The sequence below is a fragment of the Euprymna scolopes genome, chromosome 29 (assembly GCF_053919585.1).
Source record: "Euprymna scolopes isolate OS-2025 chromosome 29, ASM5391958v1, whole genome shotgun sequence".
NCBI lineage: Eukaryota > Metazoa > Mollusca > Cephalopoda > Sepiida > Sepiolidae > Euprymna > Euprymna scolopes.
In genome coordinates, this window is record NC_136510.1 from 31026935 (window position 1) to 31049620 (window position 22686).

The following is a 22686-nucleotide window of genomic DNA, read 5'->3' on the forward strand; positions in this document are numbered from 1 at the left end:
AAAAAAAAAAAAAAAAAAAAAAAAGACAAAAAACAAGCAATAGTTGATAATGATTAAAAAAATGTATAAGAAAACTTTCAAAAATTACTTTTCTTATCTTCTTTTGGGGGGAAATGAACCAGACTCACAGGATAATATAACAGAACTTTATGCAACATTTTTTAACAAAAGAAAAAGCAAACAAAAAATAATTTAAAAAATAATAGTTATTCAATTGCCTCCCCATGAGGGTAGTTAGACACAAATGTTTTAAATGTGGGGAAAACTAGTGACCACTCCCCCAAAAGAGGCACACAGGATTGGAAACATTGCATCAGTATTTAAGCATTTTTTTTTTTTTTTTAACAAAGATTCTCTAGTGTTACATTGTTATTGTGTTAAAAAATTCAAATGTTAAAAGAAAAGTCATTTGTAAAATTTGATTTGCAAAAAAAACTCAACTGAAAGTTGTGACTGTGACGAAATTCGTTTTGTTTTTTAATAATAAAGAAATAAACTTTGTTTTACAAAGATTAAGAAATAAAAAAAGAAAGTGGCATGCTGGATTAAAAAAAAAAAAAAAAAGGTCAGTCTTTAAGGATTTGCCAAAAATAATCGCAACTGAATAAAGTCGTTTTTGCGCTGACAGACTCAGTAGATCGTCCATCTAAGGAATATTTAATAAAAGTCGGAAGTTTTCTTTAGTAACTATCTTTAGGTATGAACTTAAAAAAATATTTGCCAAAAAATAACCTCTCAAAACTTTTGAGTAAATTTGTTTTATTATTTACTAGCAGGACCCATTAACCGGCTTTGCCCAGTGGAAGCCCGACATCTCCCCCCTCGTAAAAAATTAAACTACAGTTGTTGGTGGCCACTGCAGTCCCTAGACAATTGCGGACACTGGCAGCCGTAGCTGGAATGAAATAATCTGGCTTCCACTGGCGATTAGTGTTGGTTTGGGGCGATAACCTGCAGGTGCTGTTCGATTCTTAAAAAAAAAAAAAAAAAAAAAAAAGCAACGAAGTGAATGCGTAAATCAGTATGAATCAGAATGAATGAAAATTACGAAAAATGGTCCATTAGAATAATAATAGAAAGTAAAAACAGAAGTTTTTGAAGGTAGGGATTCTCACTGTATATTAACTATTTAAAGTGATTGAAATCAGTGGTAGCAATCCTAGCCGTTGTTCAAGTCTTTCTTTTCTTTTAAAATCTTCCACCAATAGTATTGAAGTAAATTCCAGTTTTATGTTGTCTTTTTTTAACATGTAAAATGAAACAATTACAACTTTCTTCACTTCTTTGATTAATGTCATGTTAAGAATGGCTTTTGGAATAAACACCCCCAACCTCCCCATGTTAAGAATGGCTTTTGGAATAGACATCCTAACCTCCCCATGTTAAGAACGGCTTTTGGAGTAGACACCCCCTTTTGTTTTTTTTTTTGTTTTTTTTTTTTTTGGGGGGGGGGGATATTTCCCCAAAATTTGATTGCGATATTCGTTGTCAGTATACCCACCCTCAAATGCTAAAAAAAGAAAAAAAAAAAAATTGGGGAGGAGCAATGTCAGGAGAGAGAAGTATATTTGTTTATCGCGCGTACATACAAAGCTGGCGGACAGTGAATTATAGTGCATATTACAGGTCTTTATATCTTGAAAACTACTTGTCTCTGCAAAACTTGAATGAGATTTTCTTAATCAGCATAGTCAAAAACCTAGTCATCATTTTAAAGAAAATTGTGGAGGTGGACTTAATGTAAAAATTTACCCTCCCCCAAAGTTAAACTCTGTACAGTCTTGATAATTAGTCCAGAAAAGAAAAATAAAGTACTCCACAGAAAGCAAAATTGGTAAAAACACAAGTATATAACAAATAAGTGTTTCCCTAGTCAATGAAATTTATGTTAAAACTGAAGTGTAGGTAATCGGTGACAAATATAAAAGTAAATCAAATCGTCCACAGGAATATTAAATGCCAAAAGAAAAACAAAACGAATATAGCATCCTGTAATGGTCGATAATCACTCCCAAAACTGAAAAATAAATATTGCTACCCGTAAATGTGTTTTTATTTGGGGAGGGGAGGGTGTAGGTATTTTGTGCATGTTTACATTTCCAAATCATTGCTGTGTTTACAGTTTTTGTGTGTGTGTGTATGTGTGTTTTTTAAGCACTATTGTCTCCTGTAGAGAATGACACCATTTTGTAATCTTTTTGGAGTGTTCGTTTATGTAGGAAATATTTTAAATCCGGAATAGGAGAATGTCACATCACAACCAATCAGAATGGGCAGAATATGACAAGGGAGGCGGTAATATTTAGGAATCTAAAATCGTTAAGATTATGTTATGTCTGTGTGTCTATGGTCCAGCTATGATTGGTGAAATCACATCTGCGGAAAGTGTAGATTTCCCTCCGGTGTTGACTGATGGTGGTGGGAGGACTAAATACTTACGGGGAAAAATAGGAACTCCTTCCTTTGAACATGTTGCAATTGTGATGGTGTTGCTCCTAGGATGCAATGTAGCATTTTATTTTAACGACCTAATGTGTCTGATATGGTGTTTGGAAGTTATATAAGATAGTGGCTAATTGCCCAGACGTATTAGATTTGTATGTGGCATCTGTTCTTGCAAACTAGGTACTTTGGTCCAGAGGGGAATTTCTGCAGTCATTTTATTATATAGGAAATTACAGTATTGTTTTATGATATTTTACAATATTTTATGCTGACAGACCCAGTCGATCGCTGTGTCAAAGGTGCTTTAATCAGCAGCAATTAGTCGTACATTGATCGTACATAATTTTTCGTTATATCTATTTAGTAAAACTGAAATTCTCATTTCTTTTTATTTTCTTAAATATAAGCTTTGAAATACAGTGCATCTAAAAGGTCCTCAAATTTTTAAATGTTAACGAGCAAAAGACTACATTTTTCAAGTTAGAGGGTAAAAAATAAAGTCTTACCTGAACGCCTTCTAGTTTTGAAATCCACTCTTTCGCTTTGCGTAAAGCCTCTTTCAATGCACAGACATTCGGTAAGTAAGCTTTAATGTCACTGGCTTCCAAAATGATGCTTTCTAATGTTGCCATCACATTCCTTGGCCTAACAAAACAAAAATAAGCATTAAATTACAGGAAAAATACAATTTCAGAATTTAATACTGATTATTTAATGGAATGCATACTATAATACTATGGTACTATAATACTATGGACACTCAGCTTTCTTTTGTAAACCTTTGAAAATAAATATTAAGATTATCAATGTTAAGTAGTGATTGAATACATTTCAGTTAGCATCATCAAAAGATTGTGAGAAAACTTTTCATCCAATTAGAATTCAAATATTCATTAATCAACAAAGTATATATAAAAAAAAAATTAAACAGTTCTCTCGAACAGTAGAAGAAATGATCACATAAAGGTCACCCAAATCAACTGAGTAATACAAGAAAGAGTGAAAGCCAACTATAAAATTAGCTTCAGAAATGCATTAAAATGAATATTACATAAGCTTTTTTTTCATTCCATATATTTGAATGTATCAAATGCTAATATAAATACATTGATGACAAAGCAATTTTTAGCTAAAATTAAAGATTTTGTGAATATTTAATAAATGTTCTGTTTCACCTTTACAAACATACACATTTTGGAATTGGAAGCTATGTTTGATTTTAAAAGAGTTTCCGATAGGTAGCTAATCTGTGCAAGTCTTGAACTGTAAAAATTTGCAGATGAAGAGACCAAAATTTCTTCCCATGCGGACACGAAAAATTGTGGAAATTCTAAAATATTCAGTATGTTTTATTAAGGGATTCTAGTTTCTGATTGGTTGCTAGCAGAGCATGGTTCCATTTGATTGGTCAGTCCTATTGCCAGTGTCCATAAATAGAACCTTTCAATTTTCTTTAATTATACTCTTTTAGTATATCAAAAATATTGCAACACCTAAATAATCCACAAACAGTAGATTGAACACATGAAAAAACAAAGGTTTTGTTTGCCAACTAACCCCTTTCTGGTGGAGTTGCTATCAGTGAAATATTTCAAGAATCTCAGTTCCACTTTTACATAGACAGGAGAAGGTAAATTGCAATCCATATCTAGTCTTCTACCACCTCTTGAGTCGATTGTTGTCTCAAAGAGAAAACAAACTCAACAATATTGATATACCCAGCACCAATACAAACAATACCGCAGCACAGAAGTCGTTACTATATAATGTTCACAAGGTGTCCTATGTGACCAAATTTATCCGAGCAAATCCCAAACTGTACCATCCATATATGAGACTTCTGAAAAAGATTTCATTGGTTTGGATACTTTAGTTTGCACCCATTCGTTGAAGTGCAAAGGTAGTCAACTGAAAACATGAATTAAAACTGATGAAGCTGGTACCCACATTTTTGGTATTCGTCACTAGAATTGGAAATGACTAAAGTACATGTAGGAAACAGTTGTGAGTGTATGCGCATGTGAATCATATCAACCTACATTGGATGAATGCAATTACAAATAATCCAGAGAAAGCAGTTCTGTCATATCCCGGCTCTTTAATGTGGTTAAAAATGGTGAGCATTTCAAGCTATGATTTTAAATTTGACTGCCAGCAGGGTTTTATTCCTAGGTCATCACTAGGGCTATGAAAAGAGAATATTTTCATTATTTTTTTATATCAGTCAATATCTGATATGGTTTTAGATTGAGTGATATGGTTCTCAATTGATTAACTGTGTCTAACCGTGTCAGATATATACTCGAGAGTCAAAACAATAAGAATATTCTCTTGTCATAGCCCTAATCACAATACCAAACAAAAGCAGGTGAAATGTTTGTTTTTACAATTTCAGAGGACAATCTTTCAATTAAAGGTAATACAGCATTTTTAGATTAAGGTGGAAATAATTATTTCCTGTTACTAGAGAGCTCAACCAATAAGGAAGTAGGTATGTGTGTATATATATATATATATAAATATATATATATATATAAATAAATATAAAAGCAATTTTCAAATTATGTATTACTAAAACATTTAATGACAATCCTGAACAGTTAATGATTCAAATAAGAAACTTTCAATTATATTTCGGAACATAAAACCAAGATTTTACTATAAAACCACTCACCTAGCTTGTAAACACAAGCGAGCCTTTTCTTCCCATCGTTCGCTGATGGTAAGCAATTCTTGCAGCTCAGCCATGGCTTTTTCAACCGCAGGATGAGGAGCAAGGCCAACACCAGATTCTATGAGTTTCCTCATCACTTCTAAAGTCAAGTTGTGAGAATCTTGCGTAGTATCCTTGACTTCATCTAACCAACGGGCTTGATGTAGAACCTGTGAAATCAGAAAGCATAAGAAATTGATGAATTAAAAAGGTAGATAGAAAAGGTAAAAGTTAACTAGATAATATTGCACAAGTTGAGAGCTGGATTTGACATGATATATGTATAAAATCATGGTTGTAAAGTTAAACAAAGATTTGGGAAGGAATTGGACTCTTAAGAATGCTAGGAGTCAGGAGTTCAATCTAAAAAAAAAAAAATTTCTTAACCAACTCTGGGTCAGTATTTGATATTTTGGAATTCTAAAAGTCAAAGTTGGATCTTATACCATCTGATTCCATAATCCCATATAAAAGCCGTGTTTTTACTTTTAATGAAGCCAAGATACAATAATAAAATACAGAAGTGAATCTGAACATGTATAATAGAAATATTCATGATGGGGGGAGGGTTTACTTTCTCCGTTATTGTTTTTTTTAGTTTTTTTTTTATAAAAATGTTTGTGTTAGATAAATAATGATTTCTTGTTTCTAGCTATACACTGACTACCTTCCTCTCCCATGCAAATTTTAACATCTTCAGAGCTAATAACCCCTGTCCCAATCTTGAGTCCATTCAAAAAAGATGTTTTTAATACATTTAAGTGAAGGATCAACTGTTATTTATTGTTGGTAATTTAAAAAAAAAAAAATTTTTTTTTACCTGTTTGAGTTTTGGAATTTCTGGCAAGTCTACATCCAATGTGATTCCATAATCCATTAATTTTTCTATTTTTTCTGAATCGGGATCCTCTTCATCTAATGCATCTTGCGCATCAGTCTGGAAGTCAGTTACTTTGTCGAGTAAATCCTACAACAGGCAAGAACAAATAACTCTTAAAGGTTATCAAAGATTTTGAGTTAAAAAAAAAAAAAAAAAAAAAAAAAAAAAAAAAGATACAACAGGAGAGGAGATGAAAATTTAAATACATATATATATATGTATTATTTAAATTTTGAATATATATTTTCATAACTTACTATCTAGCTCTAATCACATTTTGAGCACTGTTGTAGTAAATACTGAAAATCCACACATAAAATATATCTCCTCATAACATTTTATGTGGACGCATTAATATATAACTTTTAATACTGTAAATGCTTTTATTTTTGTTGTTGCTAATGTTTGCGTGGCTCATGTCATTAAACACATGATTTAGTTCAGAGCTTAGAATAAACAAAGAATGCCATGAAATGTTTGCCTTAGAAGAGCAACCACCTAATGTGGATTAATGAGCTGAACACCTAAAGAATTCAGGATTTGTACAAATTTCTCACTCTGCAAATTTTTAGAATTTGTATATTTTTATGCCATTCTGAAATTCTGTTGAAATTGTGCATAAAGAGCATCCTGTGGGTACTTTGAACCTCTTAAAAAGGTTTATATTAGGATAATCACAATAGGTTAGACTTAATAGTTCAAAAGTGGTTAGGACACAAAAACAGACATCTAAATATAATCAAGGCTGATATTTTTCCTCAATCAAGATTTCAAAAATTAATTCTATTAACCGATTAATTTCTTTTTTTTTTTTTTTTTTTGCTAATCAAGCAATATATTTTTGCAACAAGTTACAAGAGCAGATTAAGAACAGCAACAGCATGAAACATTACCAAATAGAATTACACAAATTCAAAAATAATGCTAAAATTTGATATGTATCCCATCTAAATTTGGTCCCTATCACAGGAGCCTTGTAGTTTTGTGACAATATGCCTTGTGTGGGAAGAACAAAACTTATTTTTAAAAAATCAGTTTAAAGAGTGCAGAGTCATATTGCATAGTCTGGCATTGCAAAGGGATTATTTAGTGGGAAATGAGATTATTTTTCATCTCATAAAACTTATGGTATTTGCGAGAGAAAAGACAAAAATGAATAAGACTGATAACTCACCTTAATCAACTTGGTTTCAGGTATTATGCAAGGCAAATTGTTGACTTGTTCATAAAAGCACTTTAATTCATCTAAACTCAGTTTAGCGACATATTTAGCATCTCCAGCCTGCCGATTTCTGAATAATTAAAAAATCATTTAAAGGTTTAATTTATTTTTCCATCTTAGAATTAAAGTTACCCCTCAATATGTTATCTAACTATAAGTGACAATGTCTTTGTTGATCCTCCACTCATGAAAAAGGAACAATAACATTATCAAGTTATGCTTCATTAAGTATATATCTTTTGATTAAAAGATGCACCATAGTGTAAGCACCCTTACCCAGTATGATTTTGTTTTCCTATTTTTTTTTAATCATAAAAATACATGGTAAAACATTCAGTTTTGGGATGGAGTTATATTTGAAATAATTTGTTCAAATTAGCTGAAATCTTTAGTATTTCACCAAAAGATTCACTAAAAATAGAGAAAAAACTATATATATTGTTTAACCACTTTTATTTTATATCATATTAGTCTGGCTCCAATCACTTTATTAACAGTAGAAAGAAAAAATAATTCTCAAACCAAACCTTCAGTATAGTGGCACTACTACTAGTCACATCCAAGGAAGCTTGTTGGAAAAAAAAATCTTTCAGATTTTAATAAAATTAAATTTTAACATTTATACTATTAAGAAAACAGTTCTAACATTTGATGACTTTTTTTTTTTAAATAGATAAAAAAAAAAAAAAAATATTACGACCTTGCAACATTTGTTTACCAGAAATGAATGCACACGCATTACATAAGTGATGAAATCTACCATTAGTCAGTTTTAAGAAATTGTCAAAAATGAACAACAAGGTTGTATTTCAACAGTTATCACTTTAACAAAATGATTGCATCAAAAATTGACAACAACTCTCTATTATAATAGTGGCATAATTCAAATAGACGTGGATTAATACCTACAAGAGAATGCTTTTCTTTTTTTTAAAAAAAAAAAAACGGTATAAAGAGGAGAGTGAAATAAACAATACTTATACAAAAAAGAAAAGTCATAATGTTCCATTATTTTTATATTAATATATCTACCTCCTCCTTTTAGTCTCTAAAGACAAGGGATACCTACGCAAGAAATTTACAGTGTAGCAAGAGTAGCACAATCTCCAACCGCATCTCTTCCGAGACGGTATTTATTGGTTTAGTGGCAAACATAAGTTAAAGACTGAACAATGCCAGAATAAGCAAAGCTAGTATAATGTTCTCTCTCAATAATAAAGTGGCGTGGTTTAATGATTATGTAGTTGGAGAGTGGGCTTCAAACCAGATTAAAGTTCTGTTAGGGTTATTGCATCAATTTCACTTGGAAAAGCTATGAATTCATATATTCTCTTTGGTTAGGGTTTAAATACTTATTTACATAGCTCATCAGTATAAAAAACAATAATAGTGCCCCCCCCCCAAAAAAAAATGTTGCATAATAAATACCGACTTTACTAGTAAAAAGCATTAAAAGAGAGAAAATAGAAAGAACTTACCTGGTCCTGACTTTTTTCGAGACCAATTGATTAGCAACAAGTGCACACTTTTCTGCTTCATTGACTGCATTCGTGAGACGATCAAGTAATTCAGAATCAGGAAAATGTTTTTCTTCAGATTCACTGATAAGTCTGTTCAGCTCTTCTAGATCTAAACAGAAATATTAAAATTTCAGTAAACAGTTTTTTTTTTTTAAATACTTCAGTTTCATTATAGTTTGCATTCACAACATTGATTTAACTCTTGAATGATTTAGCCATCTTGCAAAATAAATTTGGTTTATTTATAAACCATATACGGCACAATCTATTGACACCGGTTCTCGCCAAATCACCAAAGTTAAGCAACATTGAGCCTGGCCAGTACCAGATGGGTGACCATTTGGGAAGACAAGGCGCTGTATGCACCGCAAGATAAAATACTAGGTTTGGAAACTGGTGCGGTCTATCCTTCTCTTGAGGGTAGATGAGCCTCTCTTAAGACATGGTAGGCAGCTCATCTAGTGATGGCATGATGATAAAAAATACTGATAGCCTTGGCGAAGCATCAAGTATTTCCAGTCATTAGAAAAAATGTGAAAGATTCCACAGAATTTGTTCACTTTTCACCTGCGCCTACTGGCATTGGATGAAACGTTTCTATTTTTCTATTTATAAACCATACAGATTTGACAAGTAGATTCTAAATCTATGGCCAAGACTATTACAACTTCAATTTTATTCCAGATATTAGTTATCTTACTGACAATGTCTGACATCTCAACCCATCTTCAGAATCAGTTTGATCCTCAACCCACCTGACATTTTGGATCTGGATTAGCTTAATCTGGCACAAGGCCATGAAATATTTTACAATATTTCTGGAAATATAAAAGATTTTTCATATTTAACAATTCAATATATTTTAAATTGTGTTCGATAAATCAGTTGTAAAATAAATTTTACAAAGAAATTTAAATACACAGATTAACAGTAACTCAATTTAGATTCTAATTTAATAAACTTTATGAAAATAAAAATAATTAACACCTGAAGCTGTGGTGTAATGGTTTAAGGAGTTGATTAACAATTTTGAGTGACATTCTCCTGGAGGTCAATGGTTCAATTATTACTTCAACAATAACTAAAAATAAAATTAAAAATAGGTTCCCAAGTTTGACAGATTCCCAATTTCAAAAGAATGCATTTGAAGGAGGTCAAAGGTTAAATTAGTTGAAACTTGAAAATAACATCCAAGATAAAAAAAATAGTTCAAATAAATACAATTCATCAACACAGTATTCCAGAGTAAAAGGAAAATAAATTTGCAAAATAAAATCAATTCTTCAAATCAAACCACATGTTTTATTAATGTTCCAAAGATTCAAAATACCATTTCATCTATTCAATATAAATTTGAGGAGTCGTCATCATGAACTGTTTTTGTGAACCTGGCTGGCCACCATAGTCATCCAAATCTTTCATATCGTTTAAATCATACTGTAAGAGGAGTTATATCAGACCTAAAGAATAAAGTACATTATAACCAAAATTAGGATTATTGCTCTGCTTTCTACAGAGTCTGAAGTCATTAACAACCAATAAATTTTCTACCAGCATCAATACAAAGTTGAGATTGCCTCAGACCAGGCAAGTTCTTTACCATGCAAATGCAGTGTAGGAGTCAGTTGAGTCATCGGCCATGAAAGTCAGATTAGGCTACATATACTGATAACATGTCAATCAATGCTACCGGCTTTATCGTAGAGCATTTTTTTTTTTTTTTTACCTCCCTTCCAAGAGGTTAGACAAGGTCAGATGTGAATTTGATAAAAGTGTTTGTGGAGCAAAATGGATTCGAACTTGGCAAACGCAGGTTTTCAGTTTTTGTCGTCAACCACTTAGCCAAGTAGCTAGCAACTAAAATATGTATATGTTAGGAGGGGAACGGGGGTGTCAGTAATATAATCTAAAAATGGGGAAAAACTGGAGAAAATAGAAACGAACATGACCTACCTGTGAAGCGCCCACGTTTTTGCTAGTCATGCGAGTTGGACAGGAAAAAGAAAAAGCAAGATGGCGTCTTATATTTAACAGAAACGGTCTCGTGTGATCTCGCGAGATTCACGTGGATGAATGTCATATAAAGCAGGTCGCTTGGAGGGGTGGGGAGGGAGCTTTGGCTGTTCAGATGCTAAACAGGTGACATTACAAGACAGACGGTTACTTACTGCATTGGGACGAGTGAAGGCGGTTCCAGTTCAACAAAAACATTTAAGGTTTGGAAAATGATAATGTAGCTTACCAACTTTGTCTGTATCCAGTTCTAAGGCTCGTTTGGCTAGTGTGCGCCAGTTGTCAAAGCATTCAGCACGTATTTTGATTCTGTGTAACATGGCTGGCAGCTCATCCAGTGTGTAACGGTAACGCAGACAATGATGGGACGGATGACAGCTGCACAGATGTTCTACATGATGAATACACATTACTATATCTGCAAAACCAAAAGAAAATAAGTCATGAAAATGAAATTTTACTTTTTTTTTTTTTTTTTAATTTTTTTATTTTTTTACAAAAAAAATTTACACGAGTATGGATATTGAAATTAAATTTGCATATTGTTTATAGAAAATTAAAATTTCCAAAATTAGGGGAAGAGGGATTATGAAAAATTATTATGATCTGAAAGCTGTATTTAAAAATACACATCTGTGTCTATATCCCTAGAAGGAATAAACTACTAGACAGATTTATGAAATGTTATGTTTAATTTAAGATGCTAGAAATGCACAATTTTTGTTTTTTGAAAACCGGAGACCATTTTCATTTGTCCATATTTATATTTTGTTAAGATAGTTTTGAATATCTTTTTTGAGTAATGGTATGTTTGGTGATGTATAGGCTACTGAAATCATCTTATAAATAGGGATTTGTTTTTCATTTCTGTACTGAGAGTTCCTGTAATACCGTTAAATTTTTAAGATGTTTATGGTAACAACTGAGATATTGATTCCCATCTGTTTGGATTTGATGTTTCCATGTTGTATTCTAAAAATTGATGTGATAGAAAATCTTTGCTGGATATAACTATTAATTTCTACTTTGTGGAGGCTTTTTAGGATTGTATACTTCCATGTAATGATGAATACCTTTTCAAAATCAAAGATCGAGACCACATGATGGTCTTGAACTAAGCCATTACATAATTGGTCATTTGTCATTTCTATCTTGATTTTTTTTTGAAAGAAAAGATTTTTCTTCATATACAATGACAGTTGTGCTTTACTCCCCCCCCCCCCATGTTTGGTACATTTTAAATTAAAAAAAAAAACAGTTAGGAAGACAAAGGGAAATGGGAAGAAGGAAAAAGTGGTTGTTTTCATTTTTGCAGAAAAAAAGTTTTGCAAAAGGAAGAAGAAAAACAAAAAGCATCAATGTTGGGTGTATTTCGTCTCAAAAAGCCAATATTTTCAGCCTGATCTGGTAGCACCAGACTTTTTAAAGTGTATATATATATATATATATATATATATATATATATATATATATATATATATATTATATATATATATTGTTTACATTCCAAAGCCAATTATATATTTATATTTTTCTTTCATAATATTATATTTCATTTTACATGTGTTTTGTTGAATGGCATACAAACACCAAACTCATTGAACATTAAATATAAATGCATCTTTGTGGGACTAAAAAATACTTTAGTTTTCACTCCTGAAACCTCCCAATTATATCTAAGTTTTTTATGAATCATGATTTCTAACAATTGCCATTTATTTTCACCAACTTTTAGCCCTTTTTATTTATTTTTTTTTAATTAAAAAACTTCCTGGAACATTGTTTTTTTCCAAGGAAAATATTAACAGTCTCTGGAGAGTTGTTTGGTGTTCATATGCCATTCAACAAAACGGGTGCAAGACAAAATACAATATTATAAAGGAAACAATATAAATACATATTTGGCATTGAAATGTACACTATTGATATATATGCTCTGACAGTGTTAAAGGGTTTCCATTGAGCTTAATCATGCCAACTGGAAAATTTTTTTATATATATATTATAATTGAAAGTGTGTGTGTGTATATATATATATATATATATATACATGCACTCACACACTGATAAATAATAGCACATACTCACTTGGCCGGCAAGGACATGTGACTGCAGAGAGAAAGCAAGTAGTCTTACAATAATCACACTGTCTCTCATCATCAGGTAGAAGTTCAAATGCTTCTCTTTCAGCATCTGTGGTTCCCTGCGTGAAGAAAGAGGGGGGGGGTATGGTTAAAATATAAAACTGAAACATGACAAATAAAAATTCTAGTTATATTATAAATATTTATAATCAAATGAAATGATTTTAAAAAACTCATGGTTGTGCAGTAGAGTATGTTGATTTTCAACTTGTTTTTTCTAATACCTAATATATCCATGCAAAGAAAGTGCATGTAGGAGTTCAAAGATAAAAACTAAATTCCTAACTTGCACCAATTCTCAAATTTCAATAAGATTTAATAATTTTCTAATAAACATTTGTAACATTTTTCTTTAAATGTAAATATCTTGAACTCACATTAGTATCGATTGCTACTGGAAACATGTTTAAAATTTTGGTTGTAAATACTCAAAAATGTTGACATTTTTTTCTTATGTTTATTAGACAATTTCTAAAATTGCTCAAACATTAAACGCACCTGAAGAAAGTCTTAGTTTACATCAGTCAAAATTCGAATAATAATATAAAAAAAACTGACATAATTATGAAAAAGTTTTCCAAGAAGATGTTGATATTAGAAACATGAATTGAAATGATCGAATCTGAAATGTCTTGCCATTTCTTTGCAGAACTAAAAACTCACCCGATCCAAAAGTCTTTTTCGCAATTTCTTTTCATTTTCCACCATCACCAACATATCCTTATGAGTAGCTGCTGCCAAGTGAAAATCAAGGCTGTCTGGATCAGCAGCCATTTTACAAATCAATTCCTCATGAGAAAATACACACTGTCGCTGCAATTTACGGTAATAGTCAATACATACACGACCAATGGGTAACTGGAATGGAAAAAGGCAAAGAAAATTCAGAGATTATTATAAATTTAATGATTAATTTTTATGGCATTAAAAGAATTTACTTTCTGCGTGTATCATCTTAGAACCAAGCAGTATATTTTTTACATATACATATATATATATATATATATATATATATATATATATTGTGTGTGTGTGTACTAAAAAAGTTTTTTTTTTACTCACCCAATCTGCAGGACAGAAATTAACTGCTTCTGCAAAGTTATAACCCTGGTTGAATCCAGCATGATAAGCACGAGGAAAAGTGACAACAAATTCACCAGCACATTGATGGGTTTTTACAACCTGAAAAGAAAAAAAAAAGTTTAAGATTTCAATAGATTAAAGTGAAAATTTCTTAGTATAGTTTTCATGATATAAAATCCCTCCAACTACCTGGTACATATTAATAATGAGAAATGTTCTTTTTTTTTCAATGTTAATATTACAGTGTACCAACCTATTTTGGGTTATTTAATGCCGACCCAAATCTTGTAAAAGTTGAACAAAAAGTAAACAGTTTCAGAAGTTTATACATTTAACAAATCAACACATTTAACAAATTTATACAAGGGCCCAACAATATTTTTCGGACACTTTAGTATTTGACTTTCCGAGTACCATAGAGTGGCAAAATTCCTTTAATAGAATAGCATAAACATAAAGACAATACCTGTAATAAAAATGCAAGAAAATCGATTAGGTAAGGAAAAATATTTAATTTTCATCATTTTTTACAAAACACACGCGACATTATTTTTCGGACATCATTGAAAAACTGTTAATAGTCTGTAATATCACCTTTCTTAATAGCTTTTATCAATCTCTCTTCATAATGATCAAACATATGCACAATAACATCTCTACGTGTTTCTATTAGTTGTTTTTTCGCATCTAGTATTCGTTCCCATAGTTGAACCTCTTTCATTATTTCAGGTCCATCATAGACAAGTTGCGCAAGCATTTCTCAAACATTTTCCATTAAATTTAGATATGGGTTTTTTTGCAGGCAATTCCAAAGTAGTCATATTCACTTTAGCCATCCATTCTTTCATGAGTTTTGACACATGGATGCTGCAATTGTCTTGCTGTAGAACAAAATCATTCCACATCTCTTCTTATCCTTGGTAGGGCTTTCTCGTCCAGCAACTGTTTGTAGCTTTCACTGTTCTGTTGTCCTTTCAGCCACTCCAACTATATATTCTCATTAGCAAAGATCATATCCCAAACCATAACTCCTCCTCCTCCCATCTGTTGTTTGTTCAGTACAACAGGCTCAATCTTTCTCGACCAAGTATATCTGGGCCCACCAAACTTGAAATGCTCCTCATCAGTAAATATTCAACATGCTTTGTTAATCACCTTTTAGCACTCTCCAGTCTTGCTCCTTCGTGTTTCTTTGTTAGTGTAATTTTTTTCTTAGCCTTTGCATACTTCGAACCAATCCTATGCATCGTTCTTTGCACTGTTCGGACGTTTACGTCCAATTCACATTTCTCCTTAACTTTTCTTGCTGTAACTTTTTCTCCAGATGTCAAAAGCTGTGTTACAGTCCTCTTCATTCTCCTTTCAGTCCTCTTGCTAATTGATCTTTTCCATCCTCTCTTCTTTTTCCGCTCGGAGTTTGTCTTCAGCATGTATTTGACCGTTGATTTCGATAGCTTCAAATCCATGGCGATCCTTCTGATGTTGAGGCAATCTTCCCGCTTCTTCCATGCCAAACAAACGACTTCTTTTGAACGCATTTTACCTCATTAAACTTAATTGTTTTGCCAGTAGAATAGAACAGATCACTGATTATAATTATGACAGCTAAGTGTACAAGCAGAAAATTTGCATACAGCAGCATATACATGAACATAGCTCTTAATAAAATAGGATTTTTTGTCATGTCCAAAAATAGTGTCGCGCTAGTTTTCACAAAAATCACAAAAAACTAAAATTATCAAAGCCAAACTAAAAAAATGATTACACTAGTAGTGTATTTTCACTCCTCAACTACATACAATCTCAAAAGTTTTTGGCACTAGTAACCACCTTGAAGTACTTTTTTCAAAGTGTCCAAAAAATATTGTTGGGCCCTTGTATATCTTAAAAATTCATATATTTAAAAATTATTAAGTTTCAACAGACACACTTTTTTTGTAAACAATTTTAAATTGGCTGTTTAGGTTCTATGGCATATCAACCACTATGAGTTATCTAAAAATCAAATCCACATACCACTGGACTAAGTTTTGGAATGTCAGGAACACCTACACATACGTATGTGTGAAACAGTGCTGAAACTAGTTATATTTTTTCAATACATTTAGTTTTGCTTATTTGTGGTTTTATTATCACTCCATTTCTTTGCCTTCTTTGTCTTTGTTTGATGCGGTTATCAAAGCAAGTTATTTTTTTCTTTTACTTAGTTCTGCTTTTTATAATTGTATTTTCTTTTGTTTTATTTTCAATTATGTTTTTGTTAGAATCCGGAGGTTGGATTGGTGATCTTTGGCACCTTTCACTTGTAGAATCTGCCATCCGAGAATTCTCTTTGGACATTCTTACATTGTTATCCACTTTTAGTTTGTTTTTGTAATAGGCTTTGCTAGTTTTATTTCTGTTAAATACATCTTTTTTAAGATTTTCTTGAAATGATAGCTATTCATTTGTGTGTAAACTTATTAACTTTTCTATAAATTTTTTATAGTTATCTATTTGAATGGTGTCCTGAGATTTGTTGTTTTTTACAGTACGAGCAAATGTTTTGTTCCATATAGCTTTGAACAATTTTTCTAGTTTCTGGGAATGGTAAATTCTTTTGTGTTTTACATAAATTATCTCCTTTTCTTTCTTGTAGAAATTGCAGGCCCTTGAGAAGGCAGGGCAATCTTCATGACAGTTTGCACATTTTATAATTTTTACACTCACCGTGTGATTCAGGTTACGTTCACCATACTGCCCACACATATGATGTCCTCTACAAATGTCTTTGTGATGACCAAATTTCTGACATTTGAAACATCAAAGGGAAGCTAGTATAAATTGTTCTACGCTTTCTATTGTATAACGAATCCTGATCTCTTTTGATATTGATGGTTTATCAAAAAGTGTCTGATGATTTGGTTTTGTCTGATTGTAATTTTCTTATATTCCTCTACACTTTTTTTTATACTGTTTCAATTTCTTCTGGTGTTGCTAATGAAAGTTCTCTGCTTCTTATAACGCCTTTTGAGGTATTTAATCTAGCATGTGGATACGTTTTGTATTTAATGTGGAATGTATTCATTTTGAGCAGATTTTCTGTTTCTGCTTTTGAACTTTAACTAGCAGATTGCCATTTTGAAGTTTTTTTTAACATTTTTTCGACTTCAAGATAATTTATCAGTTAGATTTTATCCAGTGATTCAATAATAATCAATTTTGGGAAGTTTGAGTCAGAATCTGAATCTGATAAATACTTTCTGGATTTTTTAAAAGAGGGAGCCATGATTGAGTTTTGATTTTCATTGGTACTATGCTCCACCACTCACCACAAAGTCCAATTATGGTTGAGAATGAACCAATAGGGCAACCTATCCACCTTCGCTGAGACTACAATACAATACCAATATATTTGTGCAAAAAAAAAAAAAAATCTGATCCTCTGCCAAATTCTGGTTTTTGTTTTGCTCAATAATCTAACAGGAGTCATCAGTTCTTTCTCTTAACAAGATTGATTCCCGCCCCTTCTAGCTCATAATATAAAGCATTGGGAAGTGTTCTACAAGAGCAGATCAGATAATATGGTTGAAAGAAAAATAACTATATATGACCTAGCGTATGTCAGGACCAGCCGATTGATCAGACTGGGCCCCATCCAACCAACCGTCAGACCAACTAAGGGCCAAAGTGGTGTGTTGCCAGCCATTGACCACCTGCTCAACCATCAGGATTCTGTCTTGACCCCTTACGAGTCGCCACCTACGGCCAAGAGGTGGCCTCATTGGGAGAGGGGAGGGTCTTACCCCTGTACAGAAGTGCAATCGACGTATTCTACAGCCCCAGCCGACAGGGCACGAATATTCAAGAATTCCTCAGACTATCTTAATCTATTCTCTATATTTGAATTGACAGGAAAAAAATAATTTTGAGTATTATTTACTATCTTCAGTGAAAAAACATGGAAATTAGACGATATATTTTGTTTAATGATTTTTCATAAGAAAATATTGTTTAAAATAAAGTTGGATAAAATGTCTGCGAAAAAATTTGTAGTAACATAAGCCTTCATAAAATGAATAAGGTGTGGAGTCAAGAATCAATGTATGGTAGTGAATACCTCCAAGCACTGATCATCTCAATCACAAAATTCCAAGGAATCATTTAGTAACATGTCATCTGGTTACATAAACTGTCATTATGTCATTTTCATAGCGTGTTGTTTCTAATCAAAGCAAGGCAGGGTTACTGATAGATTGCTTATGTTGAGAAAATTACTGATAATTCATTTTGAAACATCCTTCCTTTAAATGTATTTCTCAATCAACAAATGCTAAATTTGTTTTCTCTGAAAATAGTTTCTTTAGATTAAATTAACTGTATGTCAACAAATTAGAAATAAAAAAAAAAGAAAAACTTACTGGTACTCCCATATCCATCAAAATATTTGGGTTCATAATTGTTGTCAATTGATGAAGAAGGTCAGGAGATTGCTCAAAAAGTTCTGGGGCTGATTTTTTCATAGAGTCTTCAAAGAATTCAGCTGCCTCACCAGGTACTCCATACCAAGTTTTTGGCTCCCCCCTAAAAACATTGAACAAATTTAAATGCAGATTTACAACAGATATACAACCTGAAACTTCAATACATTATAAGAGTATGATAAAGGCCAAAATACCCTAATTTAATCACTTCTTCTACAGCAAAGATGGACAGATCTGTTTGTGACTATTAGAATGGCCATTTTGTGGCACGTTAAAAATCCTCTCTGGGATATGGCATTTTCTCCAATGTTTAGCATTTATTTTAGACCTTGGTTGTCATATATCCTATAAAATAAATGTGGTATGTGATGATGCAATTGAAAACAGTTCTACATCAAGATGAGACAACTTGTCTAACATTTTATTGAGAATCCAATTGTGGTATCAGTTTCTTTAATTAGGATACATCACATCATATTGAGGGGTCTACATTCATGCCAAACATATAAATAGCTGAAATGCTTTACTTTATAACAAAGGCCCATAAAAAAATCAATTTTACTAAAAATTTTATACAAAATCCAATAATTAGTAATTATTATTTAATCAAAGCACTTTATTTTCAGGAGTTTCATCCCAAGGCAACAATAGGTGGCCCTTCTTTCATAACTATTATACTAAATGCGAGTTATTGTTTCACTGAAAATCTTTTCTTATATACTTTAACACAAAATACTATAAAATATATCTTAATTCTGCGACAGTTATTTAGAGAACATTTTTTTTTAATTAAAAAAGAAAAACTGTTTTAATTCGTCATAATTTTAATTTTTCTGAGCTATCTATATTTGTTTCACCTGTCTCTATGTTTATTCAATCACACTAAATTTTGATATGCATAGGGACTCTTTCCAGCTAATTTCCATAGTGTTCATAAATATGCATATAAATTAGATGACAATAAACTACTTTTTATTTTTTAGAACTTCTTCAATATATCACAGTTTATGAACAAAATCTAAGTGGAACAAATACTTGTAGTGGTCATGAGTCGTTTAGTAAATTATATATAGATATATATATATATATATATATATATATATAGATATATATACATACATACACACACATACATATCTACTCACATATATACATCTATTTAGAACTTTTCGTTAAATACAATCTACTTTTAAAAGATTCATTACATAAACTGTCAGAAAAACTACACAAAAGTACTAATATTTGCATGGATATCTCCCAAATGTAAAAGCTAAGAGTAAACTTAAATATTGTAAATCCATATTCAAATCAGAGATTTTTTTTTCAGATTATTCTAACAGTTCACTTATTTGCTATGATTGCATTCAAATTCTATAGCAATTAGAAATGGAAATTGTGTATAGATTATGTTCTTGTTTTCTCAAATTATACAGAAAATGTAACATTCAAAAGTTAAGTTATTAAACTTTTTATAAACGAATTCTTTATTAAGAAAACAAAATTAACTCCAAACAAGACTAAACATCTTACTTAATTTTTATTACAAAACCTTACTTACCAATGCATGTAATTAATCGAGTAGCTCCAGTGATCTTCATTGTGCCAACAAAAACAAGAAAAACACATGCCAACATAGCACCAGGGAATCTGAAGTTAAAAATATATTTAAACATCATTTAGAAAATAAATGAAATATTGACTTTTTACATTGCAAGAAATTCTTACAAGGTTTCACAAAATATATTATTCAATAATTGCTTCAGCATTTTATACACGCGCACACATTATATATATATATATATATATATATATATGAGAGCTAAATTCACATCTAGTATTTAACAAGTTCCACTTCTACGGAGTTGCTTTGTTAAAATCAAATTCTAACAACTTAATAGTGTAATAGATTTTTAGAACAAACTAATCAAGTGAACAGCAATATTCTATACAATTTTAATAAATGACGTGAATTCACAAAAGAAATTTACAAGCAATTTTTTTAAAGCATACCTAATGAGATATTTGAGAATTTGATCTGTATATTCCTGACATATTTTATGAGAGGTCTTATGCACTTAATATACCAAGATTATTCACTGACATTTTATTATATAAAAAAGATGGGAAAAATTCTTTGATTTAATTTTCCAAAAATCATGGAGGGAGGGGGAATAAAAACTGCACACTCAATTTTTTAAGTCACAACGAAACAATTCAGACATTCTTTATGTCAACTTAAAATAAGACACAAGAAAACTTGGGCACACAAACATACTTTTTAAGTGATTCTGTCTACATGGTCACTTGGAAGTATGTGAAGCACATATGAATGTAAATGTAGAGATTCAGGACCACTCATATTGTCTTCCTCCAAAAATATGATACATGGTTTAAACTTCATAAAAACAATAGTTAAACTTTCAAAGGGGTTATGCTCTCTTAGAGTTGCACTTCAAGATTCAGGAATACTTCCATTGTCTTTCCCGGTAAATTTTACATCAAGATGAGAAGAGTAGTTTGAATAATACAAATCCACACACACTGTTTTGCTGTATCACTACTCTTCAGTGTCTGAACAGGCAAACACTTCAAGAAACAAAATAAAACTTGGTAAATGAAAACCGAACAGCAGTTTTAAGTTTTGTCAATATTATTAAACTTTTAAAATACAAGACTTTTTTGTAGAGACATTTAAAATTGTTGTAGACTCTTAAAAATTCACTATGCTATTGCTATACATCTTATGAGATGGCTGACCAATTTTTATGATTTCAGGTTACATTGAACACCTACAGCAGGAATTGGAATACCCCCTACTAAAGCCTGATTATCAGAACTAGTGAATTTCAAAAATGCAATCTAGATGTGAGGACACTTTAGAACAATATGCAATTGTTTTCAACTTGGTAAAAATGCCAGACTGCTTTTAGACCATCTTGCATAAATCGAGCATCAGTTTTTGAGTGGCATAAGAGATTCAAGGAAGACAGGGAGTCTGTGAGGGATGATAAGAGGTGTGAGATGAGTAAGGAAGTCAGAACACCAGAGTTGATTAGCCAAATAAAGAATTTTATGGATAAGAACTGATGTGTGTCTAGAGATAAGTGCAGTTTTATGTCAGTGTGGGAACTATACACACAATTATTCGTGAGGAACTGAAAATGCGGAAGATTTGCACGAATGCACCAGTTCCATCCTTATCACAAATTATTTGACCAAGATGAGCATCAAAACAATTCCTCACCCTCCCTATAGTCCAGACCTGTGATTTTCGGTTATTCCCTAAGCCTAAGGAAAACCTTAAGAGGCTGTCGTTATGAGACAATTGAAAAGATGAAAGAAGCTGTAATGAGGGTCATTGACATGCTCACACAGGAGGACTTCTATGGACCTTCCAGAAGTTGTTGGAATGGTACAAGTGCATTGCAGCCAGAGGAGATTACTTCGAAGGGGGCTAGAGTTTCATGCATGTACTGTCAATAAATAGATACGAAAAGTCTGGAAACTTACTGAAGGCACCTTGTATATCATGACTAAATATTTATCATTTTTAATTTCCTATTAAAAGTGGAAATGGAATCAGTAACTAAAAAAAAATGCATAAAGATGCTCAATAAATCCATACTTTCTTCCATGATTACAATATATCTTATTCAACTATTGTTAAAATCAATCAATTTTTAAGTTTGTAAAACCAACGAAAAATCAAATAGAAAATTTTATTTTATACTAGCACGGTTATCTGGCATTGTCCTGGCAAAAGTAACGGTCCTATTAAAACTTCTATCTCTATCTTTCTCTTTTCCCCTCTCTGGGTTCACTCTTCCTCGTTCTACACCTATCTTTTCTGCCCAGCCCATTCCTCTCTCTGAGAACACACACAGACAATTTATTTTTAAAGATTCCTGAGGAATAAGTTTGCATAGTGGAATTAACCACTTAATGAAAAAAAAAAAAATTTTTCTTTCCTTTAGTACATACTCCCCCTTAAATCTGTGCTAGTTTAGGATCAAAAAACAAATCTTTTCTAAATTTTGGATATTATTCATCTGAGACAATGCTGAGCGAGAAAATATGAACATTGTGTTTATTTGTTTTTTCATTTTTGCTATTTAGTCGAACATACAAATATACACAGCCAAATTATATTATTAAAAAAAAAAAAAGACTAAATATTATCTCATAATCATTTGAGAATTTTCA

General features: G+C 31.6%; 1 protein-coding gene across 5 annotated transcripts in view; it reads right to left on the reverse strand.

Annotated features, from left to right (window-relative positions):
• LOC145252570 (lysine-specific demethylase 5A-like) overlaps positions 1 to 22686 on the reverse strand; it is a 123297-nt gene that overhangs the window by 42393 nt on the left and 58218 nt on the right. For all 5 annotated transcript variants that reach the window (XM_080112189.1, XM_080112192.1, XM_080112188.1 and 2 more), the window contains 11 exons: positions 20042 to 20130; positions 18421 to 18583; positions 14000 to 14119; positions 13601 to 13795; positions 12882 to 12996; positions 11023 to 11211; positions 8739 to 8889; positions 7213 to 7330; positions 5979 to 6125; positions 5120 to 5328; positions 2952 to 3090 (listed from right to left, as the gene is read on the reverse strand). In XM_080112189.1, coding sequence (XP_079968315.1) covers positions 2952 to 3090; positions 5120 to 5328; positions 5979 to 6125; positions 7213 to 7330; positions 8739 to 8889; positions 11023 to 11211; positions 12882 to 12996; positions 13601 to 13795; positions 14000 to 14119; positions 18421 to 18583; positions 20042 to 20130 — 1635 coding nt within the window. The remainder of the gene's footprint in view (positions 1 to 2951; positions 3091 to 5119; positions 5329 to 5978; positions 6126 to 7212; positions 7331 to 8738; positions 8890 to 11022; positions 11212 to 12881; positions 12997 to 13600; positions 13796 to 13999; positions 14120 to 18420; positions 18584 to 20041; positions 20131 to 22686) is intronic.